At 46.2% G+C, this 23,914-nt stretch overlaps 2 protein-coding genes across 4 annotated transcripts in view; both read left to right on the top strand.

The window, feature by feature from the left end:
• Positions 1–23,914, top strand: part of LOC108930258 (zinc finger protein 420-like) — a 1,123,701-nt gene that overhangs the window by 1,002,411 nt on the left and 97,376 nt on the right. The gene's annotated exons all lie outside the window — the stretch shown is intronic.
• rab26 (RAB26, member RAS oncogene family) overlaps positions 1–23,914 on the top strand; it is a 50,747-nt gene that overhangs the window by 22,221 nt on the left and 4,612 nt on the right. For all 3 annotated transcript variants that reach the window (XM_018745412.2, XM_029252668.1, XM_029252663.1), the window contains exon 5: positions 3,200–3,252. In XM_018745412.2, coding sequence (XP_018600928.2) covers positions 3,200–3,252 — 53 coding nt within the window. The remainder of the gene's footprint in view (positions 1–3,199; positions 3,253–23,914) is intronic.

The raw sequence follows: 23,914 nt of genomic DNA on the forward strand, positions 1-23,914 counted from the left end.
TCTCTCCAAAGTGCGCTGAGGCTCTGTGTTGTCAGCAATACGTAGACACCCCCCATTTAATGCATACTCTGCAATAAGGATAACGTTGTGTCCCCTAATTTATCGCACCAGATAATGAACATACGGTGTACTTTTCCATTGGTACAAATTAATTAGCCTGAACTTCGTGCAAGCAACGGTCAGGCCTGGAACGAACGTGCACCAGTTTTGATGGATGTTTGGAGTTTAATATCTAACCAGATGCAACGAAAAATACGACTTAAAGGAGAAGACTCCTTTGATTTTTCATAAATCGTCATTACGCACAAGTTGAGACAGTCGGTGCTTCGTTTGCGAAGTGGGAGGAGCGGCGTGATAAATTCATGCTGGGTTCAATAAACTCACAGTAGTAATACGCTGACTGTGGGCGGACCGAGTGCTGGAGCGATGGAGCAGGCCGGTGAAGAGTAATCATCAGCCTCTGATTAGTCTCCAGATTAGAGATGCTTACCATATTCATTGCTGCTAGCCATGACTCAGTTTGCTGTGTTCATATAACTTTTATTTAGCTTTATTGTTTAATGTCCTCTTCCATCTGTCAATGAAATGATGTGTAATTTTGCCTTGCAAAAAGAAGAGAACTCAACATATTTTTTCCAAAAATAATTACCTTCACTGAAAACAACCTCGGGGAAATATCTATATGGGAATAAAATTACTTTCACTGAAAAGAGCCTGACAGGGAAGATCTATATGGGGATATTTACAGTATCAGTATATCATAAAAATATACATAACCACCCAGAAATAGCCAGCATTGCTTGAGTGTCTGAGAAAATATTTACACCCAGATATCCTTTAACCTGCCTCGAGAATGCCCAGGACAGTCTTGGAGATCAGGACCACAATAATACCCATCTAGTCACAAACTTGCCTTGACATTATTGAGAAATTCCTTAGTTTTTGGTGACACCCGCCAGCTCACCGACCCACCTGCGGAATATCCAAGAGTTCCTTAGTGTGTGGCGATACCCGAACACTCAACTACTGAGCCGGGCTACTCACCTAGGGCTTCCTTGGTGTTTGGCAGTACAATAATTCCCAGCTTTTCACCAACGTACCTGTACAATACCCAGGTCTCTGTCGATGTTTGGGGACACAGCAACACCCAACTGCTCAGCATCCATCCTCTACAATACCCACAACTGCCTTGGTGTTTGGGGGCACGGTAACACCCAGCTGTTCACGAACCTACACTCGCAGTGTTTAGGAATACACTCACACCCAACTACCCAGCATCCTGCATCCCTTCCCACAGGGCTCCCTTACTGTTAAATACCTTTGTCAAGGTGGCCAACTCAAGGCTCCGAATCTCGTTCTCCTTCTTTCTTGCCTTCTTACTTCCTCAACGTCTTCGTTTACTTAAGAGATGCTTTTCCACAGAGCTGCGTGTTTCAGTGTGCATGGAGTACCATTTGGTAGGAGGCCACAACAAGGCTACTCCTGGGCCTTAAGCCTCAGTGCCTTTGGCTTCCAGCTCTAGCTTTGCTTCTGCCTCCTGCTACCATTGTTTCTGATCAAAAAAGCAGAAACAGTGGCGCAGAGACACCAGGTTTCCGGTGGGGGGTCAGAGGATTGATTTAATTGGAGCACTCTTTTACATGCTCACTGTTGGCTGTAGGATGTCGATAACTATGCTTCAAGCCCGGCCGCTCTTTCCCCTTCTCTGGGGCAATTCGCTGCAGGGGTGGGAGGGTAGGTGGGTTTGCGAGTGGGCGACGAGTATGCTCGCTCTTTTTCTCGCTCATTCGCTCTCCTGCTCAGGCTTTTCATCGCACCGGTAATTACCCGTCATTAGAGCCCTTTTCACAGCGATATTCTCGCTGCTGCTAAATGCATCTCTTAATACCTGAATAAACTGGGAACTTTAAAGACAAAGGAGGTGAGGCCAGAGCGAATCAGTGCACTCGTTCTTTTGTACGACGGGAAAATTTCACACTTGGATCACTCTCCCATTGGGATATTGCAACATTTTAATGCTCATGGTCTGTATAAGACACCAGCGTGTCTGTTCATGGGGAATGTGGAGAAACAAAGAACAAGCACAGGTGAATCGATAGGTCTGACTCGACTGGCTCCCTCCCATACATAGATGAATTTCTTCAAAGTAACATACAAAAGCGCAGTTAACCGTTGGAGAGCTTTAGGTGCAGACACAGGACTATCAAAGCACAGCTGGTTTATCTCATACTGCAATGCAGCGCACCAGGATGTGCCAAGTTCAGGGAATGACCAGGCAGGGAACAGCGATTTGAGGATGCCGGAGAATTTTTATTCTTCTTTCCCATAATTCATGAATAAAGTAAATAAGAATGTTGTAACAAAAGAAAGTCAAATCACCCATCTATCAGAATGTAAGACTCCACCATCCTAGCTTTTTTTTGTCCTCCTGCTGCTCCAAATCTGGGCTTTTATTACATCCTTTATTGGCTGGTTGGCTGCACCTGGGGCTTGTTATTCTAGTAACAGGCTGCTCCCAGGTGCAGCTGCCAGTCTTGTGGATTTAGTGCATACTTAGTATACTTTATCCTGTCATACACCATTTTGCTGGTTCATATTCCTCAGGTAGCTGCCTATACGTAACGGTCAAATAGCAAATACATAGCTAATCAAAGCAGATGGTGTTGGACTCATTTATGGAGCTATCAGGAGAGAAATGGGTCTGAAAGATGGGTTTGAGACCCTTCTTAAATGGGGGGGTTCCACAGTTTTGCAGGACAGAGGGAATTTATCCCACCAAATCTGGGTCAAAAAACTGAGGCCAACGTACTTTCAGTTTTTACATCTCTTATGAGTCCACCACCAAGCAGCCATAGCAAGAGGAGCGCAGTGCTCTTGTTGGGGTATAGGGAGTGATCAGCTCCTGGGATTGGGCTGCAGATCCTTCGACTGTCTTGTAGGCTCCGACCAGTGTGTGGAACTTGATATGGGTAGCCACGGGAAGCCAAGACTGAGGCAAAGAGAGGAGACAAATGGGAATGCTAAAGCAGGTCAAAAGAGTGGGAAGAGTGTGCTTTGTGGTACTAGGAGATTCTACAATTGCTGTAAAGGAGGTATTTGCAACATCAGGTTATGGGTACAATCCACCCTATTATTTAGATAGCGAATATTGTTCCCATTAGAGCAACACGCAACTCATGCTCTCTCTCTCTGTCCTCAGCTCTCCTGTTGCTGTATGATGTCACCAACAAGAAGTCTTTCGACAACATCCAGGTAGGACAGTGCTGTACTGGGGTCGACCCACAGCTTACTTTTCCTGTTTTTCACAAAATTCTGGGTACCGAGTTTTACCATTGACATTGTTTGTGTTAATTTGGTCACTTCTCAGTGGGGGGCGCAGTGGGTTGGACTGGGTCCTGCTCTCCGGTGGGTCTGGGGTTCGAGTCATGCTTGGGGTACCTTGCAACGGCCTGGCGTCCTGTCATCGGTGTGTCCCCTCCCCCTCCAGCCTTACGCCCTGTGTTGCCGGGTTAGGCTCCGGCTCCCCACGACCCCGTATGGGACAGCGGTTTCGGACAGTGTGTGTGTGTGTGTGTGTGTGTGTGTGTGTGGTCATTCTCAGTGCTGACAAAGTGCCCAGGTGGTCCACACACCGTACATCATACAGTGACTTTTGGTAGGCATGTGTCTGTCCTTCCTGTTAAAGGTGATGGTGTTAGAAGTTGGGATGTTTGCGAATAGACAGTTGGAGTATACTGTCCATAATTTACCCGCAGTCACATGGGGTCAAGATGGTTCTTGCTGGTTGCTCTCTAATTCACAGTGATTCATGTTTCTGTTTTTACACACTGATTTGTATTGGGTTTACACAGATTCAGACTAGAACAGCCACAGCTTCTCATTCTCCTAAACCAACCTCCACCTCATTGAATGATGAGTACTGACCATGTGAGGAAGTCGGTTTGACCCTTGAGATGAGCCGTGTGAACACCTTTTGTGCCCTTCTGAAAGTTATTGAGAGCAGTCAAGGGATGCAGAACCTTGGTCCTACTTGACTAACCATTGATGCTGAATGCAGTGCTCCCTGTCGTCTAACATTTGTCATAACCAGCCAAGACTTGAGAACATTTGTTTGGTAAGTTGATTAAATGTAACGTGGTTCGGATGTCAACAGAGAAGCAATATAAATGGGTTTTCATGTCAACTTGCAAATGGTGCTTCTTTTAGTACCTTGTCTTGTTTCTTCATTGTCAGCTGTTGGCTTGATGGACAAAGGGCTGGAAATGCTGATGCACTCTGGGATGGAGAGAGCCCGAGAAATTCAGAGCTGTTCTTCAGAGCACACTGGCCTAGACTGGTTCAAACTAGTTTGTAGCAGCAATCACTGCTTTTGATTGGTTCAGCCTTTTGAGTTTAGGGGATCACAGGACGTCCACACTGATGGAAAGAAAGTGGATTTTGATTTATGGCGTGAGGAAAGAGACACATTTAGCATTAGTGGATATAGAAGTTACATAATTATCTCATGATCACCTTTATTTCATGTAGTGGGACTGGAGGAAATTATGTAAATGCAATCTTGTTGATTAGTGGTGGATCACAGCTGTGAGATGTAGTAAATTCAGAGGCTTTCGCTCAGTCACGTGTTCCTTCAGAATGTGATGGAAGACACGATTAGTACATTTAAAAAGTGTTTTTGATGCTTGTGTTGTGTGGCTCTTGCCTGGGAGGGACAGTTCCAAAGTAGCTGTTAGCATTGCGTTTAAACGCTAGCATGGGCGTTGCTGGCATGTCGCTCCGTCGGCAGAATGCAGCCAGAACACCAAGCTGTGAAACTCATCTGAGATGGTCAGTTCGTCACACAGGCTGCTTGGTGCGTGTGAGTATCAGCAGCCCTGAACGGCACCATGTGTCTGGAGACAGTGAGGCATCATGTCTCTGAAGAACCTGAGGAAGAGCAGAGAGCAGAGCCATCACCGTCTCTCCATTTCTACATACATATGGAGACTAACTTCTAAGATTTACACACATAGAGTCAGACAAAAATGCGACAGGCAAAATCACTCGCACGTACACATTTCCTCTTTCATGCAGAGATTTTTTTTTTTTTTTTAACGTTAAACTCACTGAAACCCCAAATCATATCAAAATGTATGGAAAAAAGTTTACCACTTTGATTTGTTTGTTTATTTTTAAAGCTGACTGAACTCTGAGAATGGCACTCTTTTTGTGGGGATGTCCCCGCAACATCTATATTTAATGGTTTAGTGTCTTTCTGTTCCCCTTGTTTTGCAAAAAAAAAAAGTCTTAAATCTTGAAAAGGCATAAGAACCCCCCCCCCACGCATATATTTCTTTATTGAAGGTTATGCTGAAAAGCCTCACAATTGACTCAACCCCATTACCGCACTGGGAGAGACTGCTGCTGTGAGTGCGATTTCAGTGTTTATTTTTTCTCTTTTCCACATTTATTTATTGGTTCAGGTTTTATTAGTCCGTAAGTAGTAAACAAATAGGGTCACAGCTGGAAAACGTCCAGTGAACCTGTGTGACCAATTTTTTTGCCGTTCATAGAGCAGGGTAATTTTTACTGTGTCAGTCCAGGGTAAGTACCTTGATCAGGAACATTACAGGCTTTGAACCCAGGTCCTTCAGTTTCAAGGTGACTCATTCTGTACTACACTAATGACTGTATAATTTCTTCTGTTATTTCTGCCGGTTTCCTCTTGCCAGCGTTAACCTGTCCTGCCACTGGTTTACTCCTGGTGGCAGTAAGGAATGGTGTAATCTTACTGCATTGAGCTGAGATTTCAGGGGAACACTTTTTCCCTTGGGAGGAGATAAGGATGATCCAGTGTTCCCTGCTGGTGGTTTGATCGTGATCCATGTGGTGTGGTTCAACCTGAACTCTATTCTTCTCAGTTGGAAATGTGTTTGTGTGTGTGTGTGTGTGTGTGTGTCCCTGCTGTTGCTATGTACTCACGTATGTGTGTGTGTGCATTTTCTGGTGTACCATGGTCCATCTCTTCTTGTGCCCTCCTACCCCCACACATTGTTCACAGCCCAGATGGCTGATGAAGGACAATTCTGTGTAGTCTTACCGCCACCCCAGATTGGCAGCTTTACCGTGTTACCGTCGCACACTTTGCCTTTGGCGGCAAATGCACCGCGACAGTCCTTGTGAGAGGGAAGTGTTCGGACTGCCAGGGGACAGGACGGGACGGGACGTCCCAGCCAACGGTCTTCTTGGCAGAATCAGAGCTATAAATCAAGTGGCATCCCATTGCCAAATGTTTCCCCTTTACTTAGTCTCACCCATTGAATAAGCCCCTCCCACCCTTGAGTGTGAGTAGCTCAGAATGCAAAAAATACTGTAAAATGTACTTTGGTGGGGACTCAGAGAAGGCCTGAACGTGAGCTTTAAATTAGTTCTGCCCCTGGGTCACCACAAGGTATAAGCAGCTAACCCTGAGAACCTGGGTAATTTTTTAAAAATTATATTATTACAACTTATTTGTGCTTTTATATGACACCTTTGTCCAAAGTGACTTTCAACTTCAGGTTTGCGCGCAAAGCTACTAAGAGTGATTTATCCACTTATACAGCAGGGTAATTTTTATTCTATCAATTTAGGCTAAGTCCTTTGGTCAAGGGTGCTGCAGGACTGGGGGGTTCGAAGCTGTGCTGTTCCATTGCAAGGTGACAGCTCTCACCGCTACATCCCCACTAGGATCTCCACCTCCTCAGTGCTGCAATAATCTTCATTACTTCAGGTGAACAGGTACCACTGCAGCCTGACAGCACCCCTGTGCTCCTCGTGGACCCGGTCAGTCAGGGGGACCTGTGTTACCTATTGATGTCATGGAGTCCTACAGCATCTTTTTCTGTGTCTGTTGCCATGGTTTCACAGCGTGTGGGAGCGACGCTGTGCTGTGTCACACACCAGTCCGTCTGGAATCGGACAGTACCTTCAGCTGTTCGTGTCTCCGATTCACATTCCAGTGGAAGGAATGGAAGTTTTTAGTGCATTTTAGTTATTGATAAATTCATCAGACACTTTTCTCCAAATGTGTTACAGCGACGTATGCGTACTAAGCTGCTTATGCTGATTTAGTCATTTTTACAGCAGTAAACTTTTGACTGTATCAGTTCAGGGTAAGTACCTTGGTGTGGGGTACTACAGGAGGATTCGAACTGCTCATCACATGTTGTGTGTTCCCTGAAATGTCCTTGGGCAGCAGAGAGGTGAAGAGCAAATGTTATTTGGCGATATCGCATGTGTTTTTATTAAGTACTCAGAGTCCCAGCTGAGCAGTTGGGGTGTGTTTGGTCAGGGAGGCAAACACTCCAAACAGGGGGGTAGCACCTCGTCGTTGACTACACTGTGGTGTTTTTTGGTGCTTTTGTGGTGTGTTTTGTTATTTATACATATAAGTCTTTCACCTGTCATTAGCTCTTTGCATAGCGCTTTTGCACACACTCCTGTAGCAGCGTGCGAGGTCCCAGCACTCGGACACAGTCGTGGGCCCCCCGCCGCTTGGGTCCAAGCCAGACCCCCATTTCCATGGTTTCCAATGTTTGGCTGGAAGGCAGAGGTTTGAGTCATGCTGTTCACCACATGGCTCTTGCTCTACACACCACATGCTGCTGGAATGTTAACTCTGGGAGGGTGTATTTCTGCACGGGCACGAATGTCCTGCCCACAGCTGGTTAGGCTAATTACCATACGCATCAAAACATTGTCAGCGTCATTATCGAAGGTACCAGTATGGGTCGGCGGGGACTTGGTGGGTCAGAAACCTGCTTTTCGACAGAAGAGCAGAGGTTCGTGACTTCAGATATCCTGCTGTCTCCATGGGGACGATACGTAACCTGTCTTGACCTACGCGAAGTGAACAATTCTGAGCTGTAAAAATCTTGAGTGACACCATCTTGAGCTATGCAACATTAAATAAATGTATGCTGAGGATACTGAATTTCTGTATACTGTATACCTCAAGCCGGACTGTTCTGAGCTGTAAAAATCGTTGTACTCGAGCTATTTGATGTTAAAGTGATTGCATTTATAATTTGGATAAATCTGTGTTCACAATTGTACAGTAAAGACTGATTTTCTGCAGTGGACTGGCATACCCCCAGGGCGTACCCTGCCTTGCCTGGCACCTCGTGCTTCTGGGATAGGCTCTGGATCGCCGTGGACCTGACTTGGGCGAGGAGTTATCGATAGTGAGTAAATGCTACGCAATTTAACTGCGTTTGAGCATTGTGAGCATGTTCATAATGCGCAGCAGCTGCTACCTGCACTTTGGCGCCGAGCTTTGACATCAGGGGTCCGAGTGCTGAAGGATCCGACAAAACGCGGCAGAGTTTTAAGTACGGCTAGGATCCAGCCGTCAGTCAGCGATGACCTTCAATCCCCCATCGGAGATCTCAATGGCTGCATCACTTTTAGCTTAGTGCCGGCCACCCGCTTTGGCATGGCAGAATGGGGCCAGACATCAAAACCACATTTACATCCATATTCCCGATGCGGATATTTTTACACTATTGCTTCTTTTTATAGAGAACAAAGAATGTAGGCCTGAAACTGGTAGTTTTGCTCTGTATGGAGTTTCCCGAGATTAGTGTCCAACAGGTGGCGCTGTGGTTAACTACCCAGTGGACATGCGCTTCAAATCCCAGCAGGGAAGCTGATGTTTCTATGGTGCCCATTTGAAAATCACTTAAGCTAAATTGCTCCCACGAATCCCCCGCGGAACAAATTGGCGACAATGCGAGCTGAGTGAGCCGCTTTGCATAAAAGCATTTTCCACGTAAATAAATAATGTAAATTACATGGGGATGGTGGCGCAATTGCTGAGCTCCTGGCTACATTCCGTTTTAGACTTCTTTTTTCCTCCTTGCCTTACCATTTAGTGGGCTTTTCCATTTAAGATCCTTGAAGACTCCCTGAGGGGCAAAGTAGGATTCACAGTGGGGTCAAACCCCTTCTGTGGACTTCTTTGAAGTGAGATCTCCTGCACATTATCTCTTCCAAGCTGAGTTTCGAGCTGCGTCAGCGACGACTTGGCTCGGACATCACCTCCGATCTCCATCCACACCAAGGTCCTCCAGAAGAAGCATCCCCCACAGCGCTCCATCGCGCTTCTAACTAAAGAACCCTGGTAAATCACCTCAATGCAGTTGAGTTAGAGGTCAAGGTGGAGGGTAGAACTTGGCCCACACACCTCCTGCTGCCGCAGCCGAGAATATCTAGTGGGGCACGGATGGTCTGCCCCTGTACTGTGGTGCCACATAATTACCATTCTATGTGTGAGAAGCAGAGGGGTTACGTCTGTCCACCTACCGCAAGTGGGGGTGACAGAGGGAACTGTGCCAGAAAATCACAGGAAAAATAATGAGGAGGAGCCCCACACTGCCTGTCTATCAGGAACAGCCACGCGTGGCACCCCCCTCCTGGTCGGATCCTGCCTTGCAACTCTCTAATTACCACGGCAACCTGCGCCCATCCCTCAAACCCTGCCACCTTCTGACATTTCCACGTCCTCGGGAAGATGCTGCCGGTAGGGCCACTGGCCATGTGGCGGGATGTGAGTTTAATTGGCGTTCTCGGCGGAGTGGACGACAGCACGCGGTCCTCTGGAATCAGCGTACATGTGCTGGCATTTGGCTGCAGCGGAGACGTCTGAACGGAGCGCCCCCATCAGGCAGGGATATAACTGGTTACGGCAGCCGCCCATCAGCTGCTCGTCGACAGCTTTGTTAGCACTGCACCTCAGCTGAATGGAAACTGCGCCAGGAAGGTGTGGGGTCAGATCCTAGACAGTATGGTGTTCACCTGCCTGAGTTCAGTCAGCGGTTTGAACCACGGTCTGTGTCCTCTGTTGGTGGCTCAGAGACGAGCATCACATGCCCCCTACTCCCCCCCAGATGCCGTGTAATTATCAACCACAGGGGGGCCCTCTCCCACTGGGCTGCAGTTATGACGGAGGAGGAGGTGAAAATCACAGCCCTGCGTGTCGTCTTAGTGCCACAGCGGGGGTTTATCCCCCGGTCACTCGTTCTTATTCACACACACACACACACACACACACACACACACACACACAGGGTTTGCTCATCACAGACATTCTGTGTTTGTTCAGCGCCAGGCACTCGATGTTCTCTTATTGCCGCACGACTGTCGCATTGGACACTTTCATTCTCGCGTGCGCTTAACCAGTTTACGGCAGAATGATGATTAATACAAGACGCCATGTTTGTTCATTTGGGGAAGAGCAAAGTATTGAAACTGGAAACGAGACGCTGAGTTGACATTTGGAATGGCCTGGACTGTTGCACTCTGCTCAAGCTGAGTGGGTGTGGTGTCTGGAAATGGACACACCCCCAAGGGACCTGTATCCAGACCTTATTTATTCTCTGGGTTGATCATTAGTCTCATTATACTGGCCCGTGTTGGACATCCTCTAGAGGAGAGGGTTTGTGAAGTGTCTGGAAGGAACGTGTCAGTGAAACCTCTACCCTAATGTCTCGCTGCACTTCGAGAACACTCACAGGAAGTTGACGAACATGTGGCTGTGGCAGCTTTGCAAATCCTTCACTCTGGATTTTTGCTGAGCAAGCAGACAGTCCCTGTGACCTTTCTCCTTTTAACCTGGGGTCATTTCAGGACGCTTAGAAACCTGCCGACGAGTCTCCCGACACATCTAAGTGGAACTGCCCTTCTTTGTTCCTATTTCTAGGTCTAAGTGGTTGTCAGCATCCCTGAAGGATGCTGGACAACCTGAGGCCATTCACAGTGTCACTTTTTCAATGTGTCATGGCGATCTCCCATGTGTTTATCCCTCTTTGTCCGCTACACACCCCTGTGATGCGCTTCTCCCTTCTCTCCTTTGGAAAAGAGTCGCCGAGACTTTGTGTCTCGTCTCTTTAGAAGCTGACTCTCCTGGGATCCTCATCATCATGTCACCTGTGTCCAGGCGTGCAGCACCGAAGCTCTTGCCTTCAGTTTGGGTGGAGACTTTTATGAAGCCATCAAGCGAGATCTGCGTGGCCTGACAGTCTGCGCCAGGGTCCTGAACACACTTGTCCTGAATTGGGAATAAGAGATGGAGGCTGAATAAAGAGGAAACAAAGAATGAATGCAGACATCCCCCCCCCCCCCCACCTACTCTTTCTGCTCATAGCAACTTCTTCCATCTATTTTTTTTTCCTCTCCATCACCATCTCTGCTGAGAACTACTGCTCAGCTGGAGCATCCTTGAAAGGTCTCCGACAGAGGAATAACAATGAGTTGTTCACTTTTGTTTGCGCAGCTAACTTGCAGCGTTGAGCGCAAACCTTGACCTACTTCGACTTACAAACACAGTTGGGACTAGAAATCTGTAATTCATTTTGTTTATAAATGTCAAACCTACTCAGTCACAATGCCTAAAAGGATAAAAATACAAACTTTTCTCTGTTTATTTCCTTTTCGGGTTCTGTGAAAATGTTATAGTAAAGTAATACTTTAACACTGATCTATGTTAAAATTAAACCCAATTTAAAATGACAGAAAATAAATGCAAAGTGTCCGCAAAGTCCTGTTCAATGTCAGCTTTCGAGAGATTCTTGAGCTGCACATGCGTAGCGTAGCTCATCTGGTATTGATCGCTGGCACCGAGGATCAGCAGAGACGAGCTGTAAACATTGTGGAAGTGAGTTAAGGCGATGCCACTCTCCTGTGTCAAGTGCTCTTTACTGCAATCTGTTGGTTTCATTCACTACATTAGGTAGAAACTAATTGATAAGTAAAGAAAATAAGAATTAACCAACTTGGAAAATTTGTTAATGTGAAACCATATCGCTTGTAACCCGAGAAGCTGGCACCCACACACAGTCACTGGCTCATTCAGCCACACTCCTTCAACATGACCATATTCACGCCATTATTCGTACAAAATACACACCTCACTTTCCCACCACACAAGTGGCAGTGATTTGCATCTCGGCACAGCTGTCTTTTTCGCTTCTTGTCCCCAAGATGGATGAGTACTAGACATGTTGTCTGCGCTGCATTCCTGCCACTGTATAGAAAACAAAGAGTATGTATCACTTACACAAGGAATGCGACGTAGTCTGTCGCTCCAACAGAGGAAGGTGCTCATGATTATTCATAACCTCGACTATTATGCAGTTATTCAAAGAAAGCACAGATTAATAGAGCTGGACACTTGCTGAGCCTGTTTGCCACACTCAGGGGTACAGCTGCAGGTCACCATTTATATCTGAACCTGCAGGCCGCTGTCTGCAAGGACAGTCCGTTAATTGCAGTGACCAGCTTGAATATTAAAAACGCACATCAAAGAAGTGGGGAAAAAAAAAAGAAGTTTTCAAGTTTCGTAATCCGCGCTCGTCGTACAGCTAAGAGTGGGTGGGCGGATTTGTCAACCTCGTGTAAAAAATATGTAAATGCTCGTCAGAATACATAATCAAACAGAACATGATATGATATATGTAATGTGAAAAATTTCACTGACATTCTTTTTTATCCTAAGACTACATTTCCTGCGCTTCATTATTTTATTGCACATGAATTCTACTTTCAAACATTGATGTGCCACTTTTCTGTCTGTAACCGACCGTAACGTTGTCGTATGTCTGTAACCAGTCGCAGCGCTGGCATGCGTCTGTAATTGGTCATAACGCTATCTGTCTAACTTGTAACGTTACCATGTATAACCAGTTGTAGCATCTCTCTTTAACTGAGACTATCATCACCATCTGCAGCATTGCCATCTATTGTTATTAAATGTTCTAAATAATACTAGTTTCCCAAGTTGCTCATGGAAACTGACCATCCCCAAACTACACAGTAACACCATCTGGGGGAAGCAGGTGGCGTAAAGGTTAGAGCTGTTATCTTATAATCAAAGCACTCGGCTTTGAATCACCGGTCCTTGAGCAAGGTGCTTGCCCCTCGATGGACACGGTAAAAATGACCCGACTATATAAATGTGTAAATCAGTGTAAAGTAGCTTTGTGCAAACCTAACATGATAATTAACCTTGGAGAAAGAAGTGAGGTAAATGAATAAGTAATGATTACAGGTGAGGCAGGAGCAGGCCGAGGTCACCCTGTGGTGTGCGGACACAGTCTACAGTCAAACTGTTCGCCAAGCCTTTCATCGCATGTGTCCTGGTCAAACCTCTTCGTAGAACCATGACTCGGTCTGTGATCTCCCACAACTTCACTGGTCCTGAACGCCATTCTTGAAAATTAAATTGCCTTATTATTCACAGTGACAGCCCAGAGAGGCCTGTGACTTCCAGGAATCACTGGACATTGACCTCTGAATGCCAGAGCCCTACCAGAGGCTAGTCACTCTGGCTCTAAGTGCAGCCCAGTTACCGGCGTAAAAACGAGCGAGTGTCCGTGGGGCCACGCTATCAGCCAGTTGGGTTACGAGCCGGCACTCTCGCTCCTCTTCAGCTGCTCCAGTCGCTGTCGGGTCAACAGGAAGATCTGGACTTAATCCGTTTTCGCAAAGCTGCTAATGAGCACCATCAGGTGTAATGCCCCACCCGCTTTAATGAAGATGTAGCATCTGACTTTTCCGCGCACACATCCACAGGCCAGGATTACTGAAACTCTCCATAGATACACTGATCGACAGACCGGTTGCTCTGGGTGATACCATCATGGTCGTTGCCGCTAAGTGCTGTTGAGTTACTGTCGGCTCTTGTTGACCGCATAGGCGGAGATGCTCCAGAATGTTCCGTCGAGGCATGTGTCCGTCCATGTGGTTCCTGCTCGTCCTCTTCTTTTTTCTCTTTCATGTCCAATTCTTAGCGTCTTACCGTCTCTTCTCATCTGCGTTGCGCTAACTAACCCCATAATTCCCAGCTTCTAGTCCCTTCTGGTCCCGGTTCCAGACTCTGTAATGAACAGAACTCCTGCCGAGTGATCTCAGCGCAACAAACTCCATGTTCGTCTTTATAGCTCAGCTGGGATGTGGGATCTAGACCCTGAGACCATGACTACTGCTCGTCATGGCTCCTTTCGCAGGCGTTGGCGTGTCTGCTCAGTATTGGTGAGAACGCGCAGCGCACCGCGCCTCATCCTTCCAAGGCCCCGATCAGAACGCCGGCTTAGATTTGCTCCATCACGACAAGGCCAAATTCCTCGCTACTAATTTTTTCTTCTTTTTCCTTTCAAGGCAAATTACAAAATCGATCTTCTGTCTCGTGTTTCTCATGCCGCGACGCGAGGAATGGCACGGTAAAGGCCACGGCCGGGAGTATTAATATGTATCAGGGATTGGCCAGCGGATTAGCAGACAAGAGATGAATGTTTTAGCACCTGGAAAATGGTGCCTGATGATTTGCTCTTAAGCTTTTTTTTCCTCTGCACTGAGTTCTACTAAGCGCTGAGATTGTTGTGCTCTCTTTGGTTCTTGCTCAAGAATCCTCTGATTTAATCCGGTTTCTACCTAAAGTGGTACACCCCCTACTGTCGCAGATGGGTAATTACAACTAGGATGGATTCAGGTTGAGCATCAGGCAAGTGTGGTGGATTTTGACTGGTCCAGCAGGTTACAGGTTCCAGTCCCATGAGCTGAAGATAATGCTCCTCACCTAACAGTGATTTCATTCTACAAAGGTTGCCAGTACTCAGTTGGTTACTTATTCATTTATCTGATGCTTTTCTCCAAATCTTAGCTGATTTACCCATTTATACAGCTGGGTAATATTTACCGTTTCAGTTCAAGGTTGGTACCATGATCGGGGGTGCTGCAGTAGGAGGTGAGATTCAATCCTGGATGTTTTGAGTGCAAGGCACTAGTCCTTACTGCTGTGCTACCTGCTGCCTCTATTCTGCTGCTCCTTTTAGGGCACAAACAGCACAACGTGGTTGTCAAACACTTGGTATTCCCCCGTGTCGTTTTGATTGATTTACGCTCCTTTTAGGTGGCGCCAGGCAGGGTTTGAGTTCGGCTCTTGGAGAAACGAAAACACTGGTATCAACTGGAATCTCGCCTGGTCGTCTGATTGGGATTGCGCTCCAGGCACTGCGATGCTGCTGTCCCTGGCTCTTTAGGCCCGCATGCATCCGCTGACCCGCTCAGGCATGCATGTGCACACGCGCAGGCATGCATGCACACTCTTGGATGATTTCCCTGCCTTCAAAAGCATGGTAATTGGGCCACTGTCATCTTGACTTCTCTCTCATCTCCTTGCTAGGGGTTTCACATATGTGGCATGAAAAGATCCATTGATGCTTTAGTCTCATGGCAGAGGAGTGTGACACTGCTGTCCTCTGTTTTATACTACTGGGAGAAGGTGCAACAGGGCTGAGCAGTGAGGATAAGTCATCTTGGTCTGTATCCATCAAGTTTGGACAGCAGCGTATGCTGGGAAATTCATTAATTTCTTTTGAGGTGGGAAAGCAACATCAGGCAAAGGTGCCTCCTCTTATACAACTGAAAACTAGCACAGGATTATGGACACACAGCTTGTGTGTCTGACTCCACTGTGTTGCTAGTTCATGCCCCTCAAGTAGCTCCTATAGGAGTGACATTCAGGTAGCAAATGCATAGATAATTGTTCCAGATGGAATTGGACTCATTTGGCTTCACCACATGGGGGTCAAAGCCAAGAACCAACCAGCTTTTGGACACCTTCTGAGTAGAAGAAGCAAACATTCAAAGGTATCAGCTTTGACCCCCTTAAACCATGTTGAACACATCAACAGAGGTAAAATAGATCATCCTTCCATGTGGTCATACTGGTCTCCTGGTCTACAGACATTTCAAAATAGATCTCATCTACCAGTCGTCTTGGTTCCCTGGATGTGCGTGTGTCTCTTTCCCAGTCTATGTATTTAATGTGTACAGACCTGCTTCTCCTTTCATCTATGTCACTTAATTTTCTGGGCTAATGACCATAGTGAACCTGACCAATTTGTCTTTCAGCTGCAGCAAGGGGCGGACTCAGCCATGTGATTGGCTATTCCATTTCGGTGCCAGAGGGGTTCTTCTGACAAAGGGGAGCAGTGCTGCGGAGGAGGGCTCATCCTGCTCATTAGTGTTGTGCTTCGTTCACGAGGTCCTTTGAGACCAGGCCTAGATTCTAGTTCCTTTGTTTTGTTTCCTGTATGGTGCAGTACTGTATTTACGACCTGCCTACAGATTGGTGGAAGACGCGTTAAACGGTTAAACTCATCGTGGAAAGAAGCCTCATTGTTCTTTGGGGGCATCAGGTGGAGTCATGATTGGTTCTTTTGTAACCTGAAGATTCCCAGTTTGAATCCAACCCTTGCAGTAATACCCCTTATTACCCTAAATTGGTGCAGTAAAAGTTTCCCAGCTGTACAGATGGGTAAATCAGGGTAAATGTTGACTGTATCTGGTCAGCTGATTAGTTCTGAATCGATTTTCAGAACTTCTTAAATCAGCGTTTTGACCTTGAATATAATGGTGGTGTGAATTGCTCTGAGTAGGTTTAGTAGCCAGGAAACAAAATGTTTATGTGGTTTCGTATGGCAAGAGCAATTTATTCTGAATTGAGACAAACAAATGATGAGCACTGAGCATCTTCACACAGCAATGCTCTGTCTGTGTATCAGACCAGAACACAGAACCAGAATGCAGGTTGTTGCAGTCAGTACAGTTTAATGACTTATTTATTTAACTGACACCTTTGTGTAAAGCACATTACAGTGTGAGGTTTGTACACTTATGTCTCTTACAAGTATTTACTAATTTACAATACAGTGTAAGTTAGACTGGGGGCGCGGTGACGCAGTGGGTTTGGCTGGGTCCTGCTCTCTGGTGGGTCTGGGGTTCCAGTCCCGCTTGGGGTGCCTTGCGACGGACTGGCGTCCCGTCCCAGGTGTGTCCCCTCCCCCTCCAGCCTTACGCCCTGTGCTGCTGGGTTAGGTTCTGGTTCACCGCGACCCTGCTTGGGACAAGCGGTTTCAGCAAGTGTGTGTGTGTGTGTGTGTGTGTGTGTGTGTGTGTGTGTGCGCGCGTAAGTTAGACTGTATCAAATCAAGGCAAATACCTTGAACCCAGGTCCTTCAGTTGCTAGGCAATTGCCGCCATTTTGCTCCCTGCTGCCCCATAATGTGATACCAGGTCTATGTGATGTTAACCTGTCACAGAGGGTTACTGTTCTTAAAAAGAACTGTCAAGTTCTACAAGAGGTTGATTATTTTGTTTGTTTACTCATGATCCTTTAGTGTGAAGGTTGAATCCTGCAAAAAGTTATGGTAATTACCAGTAAAATAAGTTTACATGCCTGTCCTTGAGTCCTCTTAATGCCAGGCTGTTTTTGTCCTTACAGAGCCGTTTGTCCGATGCTGAATGTGTGGCTCTCTCTGGACCCGTGACCAAGTGGAGTGTGGTGCTAGACCCTCTGCTTGTCTGTATGTGTAAGGCTTCTGATCAGTGCACTTGTATTTGTTGTGTTTGATCAGTGCAATAGATTTTCTTCGTCCTTATTCACTGCCCGTAAAGCCCAACCGTTTTCCTCTTCAGTCCATGAAAGAAGTCAGCAGGGCATGGTCTCCGTGCCAAGTTCTGCACAAGGGAGTGTGATATTGAATCCAAACCATGCTAGTGGTGGAAACAGCGGGGGTGACCCCTTAGGGCTTGTTTTGACAGGTTGCAGTGACGTGGCCTACCTCACCAGGCCTGGTACTGTATTTCCATCGGGTACTCCTATCACTTCGTCCATAAGTGGCACCTTTGTAAGAATATGGCAGCTTGGGTTCCCTCATGAGATACCGACTCAGTTGAATGTCCCTATCTTATTTTCTGCTGTAAGTGACATCTCCGTGAGAGCGCAGGAGCAGGGTTTCCCTCAGTATGCACACAGTGTGCCGGCTTAGTTCAGAGCTCCTGTGTCACCTTGCAGTCCCCAGTCGTCGAAGACTTTTGCAGTTTGGGAGGCACTGACCTTCATGGAAAAGATTGAATTAATTTGCAAGTGGACACAAACCTTGGAGGAAACAGCTGATTTGAGGGGAGGAGCAAAACCAAGACCCCAACCAAAAAAACTGACCTGAAACGACAACTTGAGGCAGAAAAATGAGACAGTGGACCAAAGCATGAACCCAAAATACACACCTAAGACACCGTAGTGAGACCAACCAAGACACTTACCCAAAACACAAGCACTGAACTATGGTATCAACCCAGAACACAGACCTGAAACTCCAGCCTGAGGCAAGAACACTAAAGCACTGAAATGAAGCATTAACCCAAGGCATCAACCCAAAACAGAGATCTGAAGCAAAAACCTCAGGCACCAACCCAAACATATACTCAACCCCAACCTGAGCCGTGAACCAAGGCATCAAATTGAAGCATCAACCAAAAATAAAGACCTCATGCAGTAAACAAAGGCAGTGACCCAAGCTGAGATGTTGAGGTCATGTGGAAGTAGGATACTTGGGCCCAGTGGATCCTTGAGAAAAATAAAAACAGGCATTTCTCAGTAAGGATCAGATATATCTGGAGACTCATTGCACTTAGCTTTCAGAAAGCTGCCACTTCTTGCTAGAAACATATTGCGGCTCTAATTTCCTTAAAACCAACTTATGGGGTGAGAATGAAGACTGAGTCATCCTTGACGTTCCTGCGGGGAATGGCAGGGTTATGATGAGCCTGGGGACCTGGTGGTGCCCATGGGTTGGCACGAGCTCAAGTCCAGCAGGGCAACGGCAGCACAAAAGCACCCTCTATGAAGCAAGGTTTTCAGCAGGTGCAGGTGGTGTGACCTCCCAGAGTGCTGGCACCTGCTACTTGCCCAGGGAAATGAGGAGGGCTGGGGGGGTCAGCTGCCTCACACCTGATCCCGCCTGACTGTCTCTACTGGGAAGTGTGCCAGGGACATCCAAGTTCATCTTGATTGCTGGCGTGGGAGACCGCCCAGAACATAGACCACCAGCCACTCCAGGTTTAAGCAACAGATTGAGTCCTAAAAGTTACAGTTCTACCTTTCAGACTGATTATATTATGGAAACATCTCATCTGGACCACCAGCATTGGACTATAAAAGCATTTATGCAGGAATTCATATGTAAAACACCTGGTAACTGGTGTTAAACAGTTTTTTACATTTATTTTTTGCTTACATTTTTCTCCAGAGTGATATAATAATAATGTAGTTTTTAACAAAAAGCTACTTTGAATTATTCAAGCATTTAAACAGCTGGGTAATTGTTACTAGATAAATTCAAGGTTGACGTGGAATTTGAACCTTGGTCTTTTAGAAGGCATAGCAGAAGTGCAAACCACTACACCATGTGCTCCTGATTTGAGTTATGAGATCTTAATATCTACCTATTGCATTATTATGTGCATCTTGCAAATGACAGTATTAACATGCTTTAGCACCAAATCTTGAGTATTATTGAGAGTGAAAACATTTGCACAAACACACATTAGATTGTAGGTGTTACTAAAGAAGACCAGACAGAGAGACAAAGTGCAGGATGTAGAGTGGGTGCATCATTTGCAGTGCTCCTGACAGCACAGGTATTGGAACATTAGCATATGTGATACCATGTGTGGGATTTACCGCTGCGCAGACACACCCGAATGCATCCTGTGCAGATTCTGTGCTCATGCGAACCATGGTGCCACAGAAGGAGGGCGAGAGAGTGAGAGTGTTGTGAGTGACAGCTCATGTTACAATAAGTGGGCTCTATCGCGTCCTTCAGAGTGAAACACTCAATATTTCATTTCTCTGAATTATTCATCTGCTATCATTCAATATAACTTGCATAACTTGTGATTTTACACCTTCGTGCATTTTGCTGCGTGATGTTTTGCTGAGAGAGTAATGATTACTGCCTTACTCAAAGGTTCAGGAGTAGTTTTCTGGTGTTTTATCTTGAAAGCTGTCGACCAGGAGCCTTTGATCAGTATGGTGTCTGCAGACTGTCTCCCTTCAGTTGGTGTCTTGGAGGTGGGCCGTGGCGGTGGTGGTTATTGGAGGTATCAGTGCCCCAGTAGAGTATATTGCAGGTGCCTGCTCATTCCGTGAGTTTTGTTAACATCCATCCATCCAGGTTTTTATTCCCTTGCATCCCAGACCCCTACCCAAGTCATCTCAGTCACACCTCTTCCCAGCTGTCCAAGTTTTTCCTGTTTTATCCATTCTCTTCTGACACATTTAGGGGAAATGTTGTGTCTTCACCAACATAAATTACTTCCTGACACAAATTGCTGTCACTTTTAATTACACCCAGTGTTTTGGACTGTGAAATCTGCCACAGATGGTCTTAACAAGTATCAATTAAAGACCAGCTCAGAGAGCAAAACAAGACAGTGGGAAATGCTTCACTCAGGCCATTTGGTTAGAGGAAGAATATTTTCTATGTGGAACTCGTGACAGGTGAACTCTGGTGCTGCATTAATACCATGTGGGTAAGTCATGAATTGGTAGTGGCATTATATGCTCTGTAATGCAGGACCCTGTGTTTTCCAGCTTGCTGGGTCACCAGATCCCCAGAGGGAGATGCCTGCAGCCCTTTCCTCATGCTGTGGATGGATATAGCCTTGTCACCATGGTGCCAGAAGTCTCTCCAGCATTCTAAACTTCCCAGCATGTTAAATTAACTTCTCATTTTATGTAAATGTAGTCAGAGTGAATAGAGGTGGCAGCATCTCACTGTTCTTGTGAATTTGTAAAGGATAATTAACTGCAGAGTGGGGTCCTTAACACATGGCCCTTAAGGATCTTATGGTACATTATGCAACTGCTATTGTCCACGACAAGAGCACTTTTAAAGGCTGAATCGTGATCTGGAACCTGTCCGATGCAGCAGGCTTGTGTAAGCAGCCAGTCTTGTTCCCATCGTGTTCTATGGCTCCCTATGGTTCAACAGCTGTTTCCCACAATGCACTATCACAGAGATGTGTGTTCTGTGCAGCCATGGGGGGAACAATTTAACAAGCAGAGGCCACATTCAGAGCCATCAGCTGTTATCATCCAACAGTAAAAACCGTGGGGTCACAGACCCTGCAGAGGAACTAGCAGCATGTAGCAGCTTATCTCTGGCTGTTGAAGATGATTAGAGGAGTGATGTTTGTAGAACAGACTCTTCTCTGGCTGCTATACATGACTATAGCGCAATAATAGGAGGATGGATTGATCTTTGGCTGCTGGAGGTGACTGGAGACCAGGCCCAGCAATCACCTCTGACAATCAGTACTCACAAAGACCTGATGGGTCACCAGGTGGACTCAGGCTGGCAGTAGGAGAGGTATCAGAATTAATGGATTTCAAAGCGTTAGACTGACTTTAATGACATCCTGCTGCTATCGGAGTTCTTTTCATCACCTGATAGATAACGGGCAGACCCAGACTGTACCTACAGGCTCCTGTGCCTGAGGTCTGACACAGAGGGAAACCCCGTCAATATAACTCTTTACCGAAACTCTTGCAAGCTGACTTAGTCATTCAAGATGCTGTCTGGAGAGTGAAAGCTGTGTTGTGCAGCAGCTATGTCATTTCACATCTCATCACTTTTCAATCTCTACAGCGATTTCCGTCATCTCCCCGTGACACCTTCTCCCTAGGTGTCGGATGGTGATGACCAGGCTTCGGTGCAGAATCACAGAGGATCCAGACCTCAATTTCACCCCTTTTACTTACATTCAGCCCCAGTGAGATGCGACTGTTGACGAATCAGTGGGACAGCAAAGTGGCATAGAGGTTTGGGGAAAAGAGGCATTCGTTCATTGAAAACGGAGTGTGCCAGTACCTTTGGTATGTGAGGTTGGGCAAGTATTGGGGCAGTAAGACAGCGTTTTTCACAGAGGACTTAACTACTTCGCGGGAATACAGTTGCTTTGTGCATTTATCATCCTCTCCAGGTCTCACCTTTGCAGATGGAATCAGACCCCTTAGCAGAGGGAAAGATGGTGCTTGAGTCCTTACTGGAGCTGTTAACCGTACGACCCCATCTCACTTGCTTTTGGGTAATGGGGCTCCCATTGCAGAACAGAGACTCTTGGGGGTCATTGAAGTGTCTGCTCAATTTATCTCCCCCTTCCACACTTCTTCTCGTCCTCTGTCACATTACCCAGTCTCCCTGATGGACCATTGCACCTGGGGTGAATTCACAGGTGACTGGGCTCACTTCAAAGAAATCCTTATTAATATAAACGTTCATATTACAAAGGACTGCGTGTTGTTGAGGGCATGTTGTTCTCAGGCTGAAGTCACTTTGTACCCTAGTTGTTCTGAACCTCAATTGTGAGATGGTGGTGTAGAGGCTCAGGAGCCGATCGGACACAGGCTGCGTTTGCTCTCAGCCAATCATCTGCCTTTCCAGAGAGGCTTGGATAAAGCATTATGACTTGTAATTTCACACACAAACTCAATTTAAAAAAAAAAATTATCCTGTGCTATTGCAGTGCTCACTTTCAGGTTTCCATGGCATCAGTGTTTTTTTTTTTTTTCTTTCCCATGATTCCCTTGGTCGAGCCCCAACCCCTCCACTTTATTCCCACTTGACTCACATTCAAAAGAATGGCACCATTTTCAGAATTACCTCCAGCAATTTCATGTCACAGTCTTCTCGTTTTATTAAGAAAAATAAATCAACTTTTCAACTGACCAGAGAATGAATCATTTTAAGACTTTTCAGACTGAAGTTGTTTTTCGTCAGTTATTTTCCTTTTGTGTGTCTGTTTCTAATAATTACACTTTCAGACCTCTCATTAATCAGTGCTGATTTTTTGTGATTTGTTAGAATACAGACAGACAGGATGTGGTTAGGGTGACACGCCAACTCTTTGCTGGCATGTCATGTCACAAGAAATCTTAAGTATGTGACAGTGGCTGCTGTAGGAAGGGCAATCAATGGAGTACGAGTCCCCTTCCTTTAACCGCTTCGCTGCAGTACCACAGATAATCAAAGCTTAACTGCAAGTTTGCTTCCACATTTTTGTAGGAACAAAAATACATCAGCTCCACAGCTTTCAAACTCTGTTGGGACTGAAAGGCTGCATGTAACTTGTTTTGTTCAAAGTCACTTTTACCCCCTGAACCATAATCACACACACACACACATTTTCAGAACCGCTTGTCCCATACGGGGTTGCGGGGAACCGGAGCCTACCCGGTAACACAGGGCGTAAGGCCAGAGGGGGAGGGGACACACCCAGGAACGGACGCCAGTCCATCGCAAGGCACCCCAAGCGGGACTCGAACCCCAGACCCACCGGAAAGCAGGACCGTGGTCCAACCCCCTGCCCACTGCAGCCCCCGAACCACAATCAATAAAAGCTTAATTCAGTCATGATTGTTGACCAATTCAAACCCACACTGCTTGGGTGCGCTTTACTGCAATCTATTGCCTAGGCAGGTAAAAACAGGTTGTGTTTTTACCACTACAAACCAAAGTTTGGGACAGTAGGTAAGTGAAGAACATTGCAGTTAAGAATAAAGGTGGAAAATGATTGCAATTCTCAACATTTAAACTTGACCATTTGTTGTACGAGGACTCGGTGTACATCCTGGAATATTGATAACGTAAGCATAAATAAAACTGAAGATTACCTGTGAGAAGGCCAGGATTCGGCTGCCTCTTTGTGGTCTAACACTGCACTACTGTTCCTCCAGGAAAGGGCAAGTAATGCAAATAGTGGTTCAAAAGCCCCGGTACTCTTCTTCTAGGCTGCTGACGTGCAGAGTATATATGAGGAAAACTAGAAAGTAAGCTCAGGTACAAGACTCTTGAAATTTCTGGAAATGTGGTCTTTGAGCCTCCTGGTTGTTGCGATGGGGTTGCTGGGAGAGAGAAAACTGTTTCTGATGGACGCTCGCTATTCATGCTGTTCATTTATGGAGGAATTCAGGCCCGTCTGTGTGCTGAAGGTCACTGGCACTGAGTTGGGATTCAGAACGCACAATACAGTGTGCTAGGCTGTTTAGACA

Source organism: Scleropages formosus, chromosome 1, assembly GCF_900964775.1.
Source record: "Scleropages formosus chromosome 1, fSclFor1.1, whole genome shotgun sequence".
Lineage (NCBI taxonomy): Eukaryota > Metazoa > Chordata > Actinopteri > Osteoglossiformes > Osteoglossidae > Scleropages > Scleropages formosus.